This window comes from Strix uralensis, chromosome 12, assembly GCF_047716275.1.
Source record: "Strix uralensis isolate ZFMK-TIS-50842 chromosome 12, bStrUra1, whole genome shotgun sequence".
NCBI lineage: Eukaryota > Metazoa > Chordata > Aves > Strigiformes > Strigidae > Strix > Strix uralensis.
The window spans coordinates 24,173,134-24,183,713 of record NC_133983.1 but is presented as its reverse complement, the minus strand read 5'-3'; the positions used below and the strand labels follow the sequence as shown (position 1 = coordinate 24,183,713).

The 10,580-nt window shown below is 40.9% G+C and overlaps 1 protein-coding gene across 7 annotated transcripts in view; it reads right to left on the bottom strand.

Moving 5' to 3' along the window:
- The window catches only part of NFAT5 (nuclear factor of activated T cells 5), a 72,274-nt gene that overhangs the window by 7,831 nt on the left and 53,863 nt on the right, over window positions 1–10,580 (bottom strand). For 4 of the 7 annotated variants that reach the window (XM_074881640.1, XM_074881645.1, XM_074881642.1 and 1 more), the window contains 7 exons: window positions 9,699–9,833; window positions 9,474–9,526; window positions 8,229–8,361; window positions 7,601–7,681; window positions 4,652–4,800; window positions 1,707–4,143; window positions 324–570 (listed from right to left, as the gene is read on the bottom strand). In XM_074881640.1, the coding sequence (XP_074737741.1) occupies window positions 332–570; window positions 1,707–4,143; window positions 4,652–4,800; window positions 7,601–7,681; window positions 8,229–8,361; window positions 9,474–9,526; window positions 9,699–9,833 (3,227 nt within the window). In that variant the 3' untranslated portion in view covers window positions 324–331. The remainder of the gene's footprint in view (window positions 1–323; window positions 571–1,706; window positions 4,144–4,651; window positions 4,801–7,600; window positions 7,682–8,228; window positions 8,362–9,473; window positions 9,527–9,698; window positions 9,834–10,580) is intronic. The other 3 variants (XM_074881643.1, XM_074881641.1, XM_074881644.1) reach the window with 3 other exon arrangements.

The following is a 10,580-nucleotide window of genomic DNA, read 5'->3' as shown; positions in this document are numbered from 1 at the left end:
TTTTAACTACAGTCTTATTTTATAATGCTTTTATCTGCCAAGCTGACAGTGATCTACTCCCCATCCTAATAAAGTACCAGACTAACAGCAGATGACAAAACATACAGCAGTTGAGCAACAAGACCCAGTCTCAACCATTCCATACAAATTCTGGCCTCTGACTGTTTTTAATAACTCTTCATTCTAGCCCACTGTATTATGTTCTTAATTCAGCACTACTGGTATTTTAGCTGACCTCTTAAAGCATGGTGATACACTGAAGTAAAGCCTTCCTGAACAAAAGTATGTAGGAAAGAACCCAGAAACCCAAACGCATTACTTACTTAACTAATTAAAACGAGCCAGCCATATTGTTCCCCTGGTTTTGCAACGACACAAGCAGATCATCTATTTTCTCAATATTCTGATTGGTTGCCATAGCTGAAGGTAGCGGAGAAGTCTCTGATATCTGCTGGGAGAGAAGCGTTGGCACTGCTGCTTGCCCTTCGCTCTGGGGCTGACCCGGCTGACTTATAGCCATCAGCTCCTCCGGCAACGTGGCTGGTCCTGAAGTCAGCAGCTGGCCACAGTCTGTTAAGCAGAAAGTGAAGAAAAAAGGACCATTTAAATTAACACATGCAGTGAATTAGCCAACTTTACATATATCCACACTGACCATAAAACGTGTAGAAAGTTACACGCACTTCTGCTCACAACCACCTCTGCGCGCTGCCCTGCAGGGTACGAGCAGAGGTCAAGGTGGGTGTGTGTACACAGTGAATCCACGGATCTGCATTACAACCGAACACTACCAGCACCCCAGAGGACAACGCCTAGCTAGAAAAACAAAATGCATAACCTAAGTGTTGAACATGCCCATCCTTTGCCTGCCTTAATTACAGAGGCGCTTTTTCAGCTCAGCCAAGGTATCCACTAGCTCCTTCTATCAATCTGCAAACTGTGTCTCATCTCCTGCCATCAGCATTATCTTCGGCTTCACAGGAAGGCCTGGCTGCTACGGCCTGTCACGGCGCTCGGACAGTGGCACAGACCGAGCTACAGCTTTCTGTCCAGACCTTTCCTAAGCTGCTGTAACCACCATCTGCATCTGTTACGTCTGGAGCTTCACAGGTACGTGCAGCCCTTTACAGACAGATCAGAGGATCGACGTCCCAAAGAACCTACCATAGAGGCTACATTCAGAGATGAGATATGGAAAAGTGCAGGCTTACAAAGTTACAGGGGTCACAAATACACTTCAACAGACACTTCTCTGGACTACACAGCTTCAAAAATCTTTGCTTTCCTTCAACAATGTGTGGAGAAAGCCACTGCATAAACTGTGGAAACCAAATGCAGCAAGAGAAAGATTAGTGGAGCTGTCTTAAAAGGGCATGAGTTTTTTTGGGTTTTTTAAACATGTGTGTACATGTATTTTATATATTATTTGCATGTGTTATTATTAATAGTTTAGATATATTTTATCAATACTTATTTCTATATAGACATACACACACTTAGGTATTTAAGCCAAGAGTTCTCATGCAAAATCAGCAACATTCAGAGCAACACAATGAGTATGTATATTCTCAACTGTAGTGCTACATTACTTATTCCAGAATTATTTTTTTCTTTTAAATATCTTAGAATTGAACAATCATGTCTTGTGGACTCCAATGAGTAGCTCTTCTAAATTGTAAACTCAGAACTGGGCATCTATCACTTACTGTTTTGAATGCCAAACAGGAATATTCCTGATGTCTGCTGAGATGAAGCAGGAGAATTCTGTAGCTGGTTGATGGCACCTCCTGCTGTGTTGTGAAATAAAGCAGCCTGTTGCTGTGGAGGCGAAGCAGTTCCTTGCATTCCTGCCATGCTGTTCTGAGAAGAGTACATAGGGGACTGCTGCAGCTCTTGCTGGCTCATACTGTTCTGCAAGGCAGACATGGAAGCTGAGGAGATGAAGAGGGTGACTTGTTGCTCTTGAGAACTTGGTGACCCTTGGACCAGCTGAATCTGGGGTGAGTTATGGAAGATGGTTGGCTGCTGCGCTTCAGCCTGGCTGGATCCCGGGTTCTGAAGAGAAGACACTGTGGTCTGACTCTGGAACTGCATGGGCTGCTGCTCCTGGTTCATTGATGCCATGTTAGTCTGTGGATGAAAAATGGACTGGCCTTGTTGCTCCTGATTGGTGACTGGGTTTTGATTTGGATTGAAAATCATGTTCTGCTTTTGAGAAGCAATCGTACTCATTGCATTTTGATTACTAAACATCATGTTCTGCTGTTGCTGCTGCTGCTGCTCTTGCGATGGAGGACTACTCTGAATAGCAACTATTGAATGCTGAGGCTGGAAGATAGCTCCCTGTTGGTTCTGGGGAATTGAACTGGACTGAATGGAGCCTAACGACACTTGAGACTGAAACAAACCCTGCTGAGCAGGCTGAGTCTGGGGCTGTTCTTGGGGAAGCATAGAACTCTGGATATGAGAGATCTGTGTCTGCTGTTGGAAGGAAGTCTGCTGTTCAGTGTTTGTTGCCGTCTGAAGAGGAGAAATGGAATTGGGGCTTGTAAAGAACGACATCTGCTCTTCCTGAGTCGCAGCGTTGCTCATTGAACTCTGGGAGAGGAACATGTTGGCAGACTGCTGGTCTTGAGGAACTGAAGAGCTCTGCAACACGCCCATGGCGCTCTGCGAGTGGAACATCGGGGGCTGCAGCTGGTCTGAGGAATTAGTACTGGTCTGGTTGTGGACAATGGAATTCGGACTGTGAAAAAGAGAGCCTTGTGTTTCCTGTGATATATTCTGAGTATCACCAATAGGATTCTGAGAGTGAAAAAGCTGAGCTTGTGAATGTGGAGACTGCTGCATAAAGCTGCCCGACTGAATAGACATGATTTCTCCGCCTTGCTGGAACAGACCACCTCCTTGTTGTTGAGTTCCACTTGCCTGAACAGTCATCATGGTTTTAGTAGATGAAAAGAGATTAACTTGAGATTGACCTTCTCCACCATGCTGCATTTGAACCATGGTCTGAAATACAGTATTTTGCATCTGCTTACTCTGTCCTGAAGCCTCTTCTCCATCTGCAGAATTTGATGCCTGAAACATAGTAGGCCCGTTGTTGGAGACCTGCTGCTGAGCAGTAGGAGTAGTCTCACTTCCAGAAACACCAGGAGATGAAGAGAATAATTCACACTGCATTTGCATGTCTTCGCTTGTGGATAACCCACTCATTATGTGAGAAGCCTGCTGGTAAACAGGGGACTGTTGGAGGGCTCCGTTCCCTGACGTTGTTGAAGAGAACAAATCAGACTGCATCTGCGTGGCAGCCTGGCAAATGTTCTGCTGGATTCCCATCACCATTGCTGCAGAAGTCTCCATCGCCTGCTGCTGCTGCTGCTGCTGTTGTTGCTGTTGATTGGACAATGCGTTTTCAGGCTGGGAGTGAACATTTTCAGCTCGTCCAGGCAAAAGGTTCTCTGGTCTGGAATGAACAGCTGTGTCTGATGAGGAAAATATCCCAGGATTTACACTATTTTGTATCTGGCTAACTTGCTGAAAGATATCTGCATTTAGCTGATCTTGAACATCCTCGCTGCTGTCTGAACCAGAAAATAAGACAGAAGACAACTGCTGTTGAGCTTCCAATACCTGTTGCACCAAGTCAACGTTTCTATTGCTGCCAGTGGCAGTGTTTGTTGGAAAATTTCCAGCTTGCAGTTGCTGTATAGTGTTCTGTAACTGACTCACGCCACTTGCTGAGGAGAAAATACTTGATGAAATCTGTTGCTGCAATGCCTGTGCTGGTTCTGCGAGTGTTGACTGTTGTTGTTGTGATGCATCAGTTAATTGTGACAAAGTGACTACTGTGCCATCTGACTGCAAGACCTCCCTGGTTTGGGAATCTCTTGTTTGGAACTGTGCAGCTTGCTGCAATAATGCATCGCTGTTCTGCAGCTGACCTGGAGTAGAGACTGATGAAAAGCTACCAGGCTGGGAAATGTCCTGCGTTTGGATAGTCGTTAGTGTCTCTGGGTTATACACCTTCGGCTGTATTTGCTGCTGGTTTTCGTTTTCAGAAGGTAAATGGGAAGCAGAAGTTGATATGCCGGACATACTGTTTTCCAATGTTTGTTGAGTTGGTCCAACCACATTTGAAGCCTGTGAAAAGCAATACATTAAGCAATTTGTAAGCTTTCTCAGGTTATGCTTATAAAGTTTCCACCAATCCACTACATTCAGGAAAGATCAGATGGCAGATCTGATGGCTACGGTTCTCTCCATACATAACCAAACAAGTCAACAAGTGACTAGTGGTGAAAATGCTACTTCAAGGAAGGAGTCAAGGTACAATTTAATGAAAGCAATGCTAGGAAGTGATTACAATCATATTCTTACAGTAATTTACTCGTTCTGTGTCACAGGACAAGAAGAAATCATCACAGTACCACTAACCAATCAAGCTGTTTGAATGCAGGAACAAGGTAAGTTACTTGCAAAGGAAATTGTTATTTTAATCATGCTCTGTGATCATGTGTTTTGCCCAGACTGATCTCAGACGTGACATTTTCCCTGTGTGTTCCTCTTCTCCACTACTAGAACATGGACTGATAGACAGATGTAACTAAGACTATTAAAGCTACTGTCTTCAGATCACAGTCAAACTTACCTTGAAGACAGGGGGAGATCTTTTTTCTGCACTTACTTCCATTGGAGCCACATCTTCAATCTTAATCATACTGCTTGGCATGAGTGGAGTTATCAAGGCACTAGGAAGAATGTTCACCTTCTCCAGACTACCACCAGTGGCCTTCACTGCTGCAGTCACAAAGAAAAATGAAAGGAAGAAAAATATAAGGTTAACATTCACCGTGCAAAGAGTGGGTTTCTAGTGGCAGCCTGCTTCCCATTTCACTTCTCAGCCCTACCGTAAGAGCTCTCATCCTCGTGTAAGATGCTGATATGCTGAGAGATCATTGCGAACACCTCAATACTTCAGATAACCCCAGAAAACCTGAAACCTTCAAAGGTTATTTTTAAGACTAACAGCAATGTCATAGTTTTGTTTTTCTTCTATTTTCTATCTTTCTAGACCAGGACAGCCATCCACCAACTGCTTAAACTAAAAATGTTAAATATTATTTTCTGTCTTCAGCAATAAATTCTCAGCCATCAGTATGGCAACAGTTGTCAAGGTACCAACAGCCAAATAAACTCCTTCCCTCCCATTAATTCTCAGGTTTGGGTGGCTCCAGAAATCCAAGCCCCATGACCTGACGTGCTGGGCTGTGCTGCTGGCAGCACATGCAAGTTAAGTGAGACTATTCTAAAAGACACCTGCTTCAGGACAGCTAGTCATACAGTGTATTTAAAGACAGCAGTCAGTATTTTCCTATACCACAGTCACAATTTGGAACCTTTTCTATGTGCTTAATCACTTTGTATTCATGAGAAACAATAAAAAAAAGTATGTAATTAAAAAACATCCCAGTGGTATACAGATTATATTCTAGCGATGGTATGTTTGTTCACAGTGACATATTTGGTTAGAAGAATGAAAAATAAGTAGTGTGATTAATAATGAAAAAGAAGTTTCAAAAGCAGAGAAAGTTGGTTTTGGTCTTTTACAATGTTTTTGTAATACACTTAGTTTAGAACTTCTGAATAGTTAGCATCTTATCAAGGCATACACACCCTCTTTCCCTTTTCTCCCAAAGCTGGAAACTGAAACCATCATTAACCACTTAAGAACAATGCTCCAGCACTACCCCAGTGTTAGAAGGCAAAGACCTGAACTACACGGTTGTCCAGACACCCCATCTTCCTCAGGTTTTACAGAACAGCTTCAAATTATACATTTGTTGTCTTGAAACCTAACTTGCCATTGAAGTCCGTCAAACCTGCAGACGCTTAAAATGTTACAGCTAAGAATCTGTCATGGCTTTGGGAAGCCACGTTTTGGCTTTTTACATATGCAGATGTTGTTATTGAAATTATTTTAAGGAATATACACAGATACCTGAGACAAAGATTAAAATTGCCTGTGACAGGAAGAGCAAGGCCTTGTAGCTCAATACATAACTGTACACGTCCCTGGCAGCAACAGTCCCTTCTGCCTGGCCAGGGCTGCTGGAAATGATGCCACTTAAGAAGTTATGAATTCCAGGATTTTGCTCCCAGTGAAAGGAAACAGGAAGGAAGAAGCAACCCCCTGGATCCCCACCTGGCCTTATTTCAGAACAGTGAGGAAGGACGGGCCGGGACATATGCAGAGACAAAGTACATAAACAAAATTGTCTGACCTCTGGTTCATGATCAATCTAGAGCAGAATAGGTACAGGAATGAACCGTCAAAAAGAGGTGGCTAGCAGAAAACCCACACAAGAGAGTCAGTCAAGGTTTATTGCATAAATTAAATGGAGGACATGAAGCAATGGAAATAGCACACTGAGTTGTTATGAGCTGCTGTTCTCCTGAAGCAGCTGGTACCTGCCCTTGGTTAAGCCTCCACACTACATTAGATGGATGCCAGGCTTGCCCTGATACATTAGTTATTATTTTCCTCATCTTTTTAATCTTGCTACTAGAAGTCTTACCAGTCCTTTTATCAGCTTGTTTCATTGCCCTAAATATTTTTGCATATTTCTCCCCCAAATATTCTCTGCAGGTTTAAACTCATCATATCTTGCATTATCCTCCCTAACAAGTTGTAAAACCAACTTGTAAATATATCCCCTGCCAAGACCAAGCTATTAACTTCAAACATGAACTTCATGATTTTAACCTGAAGCCATGGATTCCTATCGAACTTGTGATCACATTGTTAATTTGCTTATCTTTCAACCTGCTTTCACCAGAGCAGGCTATGGAAATTTCCATTAACCTTTGTGCACTACCATAGTTTTAGCAGTCAACTAACAAACATTTCCTTCCTCTACTTTATTTCAATATTGGAAGGATCAATTCACTTCACACTTCAAAACCAGGCAAACCTAAAACTTGCTACCTTGGAACAAAGTGACAAACTTCGCATGGACAGAATGGTCAGGGGGAAGAAAAAAAAAAAAAAAAAAAAAAAAACAACTCACTGAAAGGAATAAGTTGAAATGGCCAGAATTAGCATTCTTAACTAGAGCCACTGAGAGCAGTCTTATAAAGCCACTGGACAGCTTCCAAAAAATACCAAGTTGGCACGTTCATGTTTTTCAGCACTTGGTTCTTCCCCACCACTACCTTTATATGTGTTTTTGCTTAAATTAACACTACACAGTTTCTAAAACCTTTGTATTAACTGCAATCTTAGGCTTCTTTCTTTTTATTTCTTCACTTGCAAACACATTAAACGAAGATTAGACTGCAGGGCCTAAGCACGAAAAACTTTTTTTTTTTATTTTTTACAAAGTTTTTGTTCTATACTAGCTCACGTTAAAATATACCTAAAGGAATACTGTTATAAAATAAAATACTCAGGATCAGAAAACAAACCTCACTGTAAGAATATGGCCAGATTTTATAAGCACAGACTTATCTTCAACAGGACGTCTGATTCATTCCTCCAAATTCGGGTAGGAATTTATAGTTAAATTATTAACAACAATGATAAGAATCAATTTAGTACCTTTTATAGCCTCTTCAAAAGAACAATGTTGGGCTGGGCTGGAGATTTCCTTCTTCACATTAACATTCAGAGTACCAGCTGCTGAGACAAAACACATTGAGAACTTCCTTATGTTAAAACAACAAACAAGCAAAAAACCCAAAGCAAACCAAAACAGTTACTTATACCTTAAAGAAATTGAGGTTCTTTGAAACCCACACAAACTTTTGCACTGTGTATTGTAATACAGATAAATAAACAAACAAAAATACATGATATGGTCAAACTTCAGCTTTCCCCAGGATAAAGCTTGGTGCTATTTTTTGATTGTATTTAGTGCACTGTATGTAATATGTCTACTTTTTCTCTGCTCAGCTTCGTTTTGAACCTTATGCTAGAAATAGATGCTACTTTACAAGAACAGCTGTCTCCATGCAGCTGAAATTTGAGATACTTGCCACATAAATGAGAAAAGTCAAGCCTTTAGAGTTTATTACTTAACAGAGCAAACCTCACCAGCAAGAGGAGTTTGTAAAGATCCATGTTACTTAATATTTCTGTTATATGGACTAAATACTACGAAATCAGAAATGAGATGCTGAGCAGGTGAAACTGCCCACTCCTTCCACCAGTTTTCTATTTTACATACATGTATCTGGAGTGTACGTAAACGGTTGCACATCGTGTGATCTTCCAGCATTGGTCACCACGTATATTCCCACAGAAACAGCTGAGGTTATTTGCTGGTCGTGATATGGTGGCACCTTCACAATAAGGTGATTCTGCAATGCAAAAATAATTTTTTTTTAAAAATCACACTAGAAGCTATTTAATTACTATTGACCTCAATTGTCTCGACATCCATCAAAACAGAGAAACAGACTGATAAAACACCATAAAAAACAAAGGCATTGGGGGAAACACGACCTAGTTACGCTTTCAGTAAACTGACAACTCGTGCTAGAAGAAAGATTTGAATAATCTACCTGTTATGATGCTCAGTGGCGACTTACAGCTCAAACGGAAGGTGCAGAAAAGGCGTATAAAGTGCAGGACTTCAAACACAAGCTCATGCCTAACATGCCTTACTGAACTGCAATCAGTTTGCCATCAAATTCTGCTGGACTGAGACACGTCACTGTTCTGCTGAATCAGGCCTTTGTATTCCGTGTGAACAGATGGAGGATGCAGTTTCATGTTACACTTAAGCAGATTTAACACTGAGCAGACATCAAAAAATAGGCCTGCAATCATTCATCAACAGGAATAGCGACGAGGGAGTCGTCTATTCCCCAACTGCCTGTCTATCTCCCTGGAAGTGAGAAATCCTTTCTCCCAGCGCACGCACGGAATACTGCCTTCAGAGGTGGGAGCAAGGTGGCATTTGTCAGATGTCACATCTAATAATTTCTCTAATTTGAGTTCAACAGTCCATAAAGGCACTTACTTGTGTCAAAAAGAATAAACAAATACTTTGTAAAATATTTCAGAGTGGAACAGAAGTTCAGCCAGGTATAAAGACTATGGCGTACACACAATCTATTTCCACTCAGTAGTGATCTAACATGTCCTTAGGAAAGCTACTGGAAAAATGGTATTAGGCCTTTTAATTACACTGAATGCAAGGACAAAGGCTTCTCACCAAGTCTGTATACCACACTCCTACTGTGGTATCGAAGTTGTCAATTAGAGATTGAACAATTATACTTGTGTAAACCCAAACCAATGATATTCTACCAGTCTCATTAAAGAACTTGAAGAAAAGGAATATTACTTCTAGAAATGTGCAGGAAGAGGGAAAGGCTTATTCAATTTTTCTTTGAAAATCAGAGGGGTTTTTTTTATTTATTAAAATATAATAGTAGTAATAATAATAATAATAATAAAGAAGTACCTGATGAAATAATTCCATGTCTATTTCAGCTTCTGCCTTCCAAGAATTCTCATCTAAATGAAAGTTAAAAAGTGTTAAGTTATTGCACATCCATATAAGCAATTTATTTTAGTGCCTTTGATTCTGCCTCTCAGTTTGCTCTCTACAACTAAAACTACCAACCAATGTAAACCCAAACATCATGCTCTCTTCAGCACCCCAAGCCATTATTGCTTTCACACTAACCAGAAACATTCTCTTGAAAAATCACTTTTGTTCCCTTTAGAAAGTTCTTGCCAATCAGAAAAACTTCCTCTTCACCCTTCACTGAACAACTGTGCAGACTTTTCTTCAGGATCTCTGGAACTCCTGCTGGTTGAGCTGCAATTGAAAAACCACATAGTTCAAAATCAAGAAAACATCAACAGCCAAAACAAAAAGCTTTTACTCCTTTATAAATGAAAACACTAAATAATTCCTGAGCTTCTCCCTTTACTATACTACTCATGACAAAGCTTGTCAGAAGATAACTTTCTATTATTTCCTCACTAAATGTAATGATCTCATAAAAATCACTCTTTGGTAAGTGATCCACTAATAATCTTTTTCCCTTTTCTCCTGCATTTATTAAACCTTCAAAACAAAACTTTCCATGTTTGAATTGAAGCTCAGTAAGTGTTCAGGAGAGAAGAAAATTTGGTTCTGTAATTCCCTGACACAGAGCGCGATAAACAAATGCATCGGCCCTTAGATACACCTGAAGCAGACCTTCAAATTTATCCTTAAGCTCATAAAACTTTTATGAAGCTTATTTTGTTCTGCTATGCAAAAAGGTAGAAGTAATGCCCATATTCCCCACTGTTTTTACACTTTTTTTTTTTTTAACATGACATAGCTTTCTGGCTGGTGCAAGAACTAACCCAGGGCTTTGGGCAACCTGGGCTAGTGGAAGGTGTTCCTGCCCATGGCGAGGGGGTGGGACTGGATGAGCTTTAAGATCCCTTCCAACCCAAAGCAGTCTATCATTCTATGACTTTCTAGACCTATAGACTCCAGCTAATACAGATCCTTGCAAGTCTCACAGCTCTGTAGTTGGGGATTACAGCAATTTATATCCTATAAAGGAGC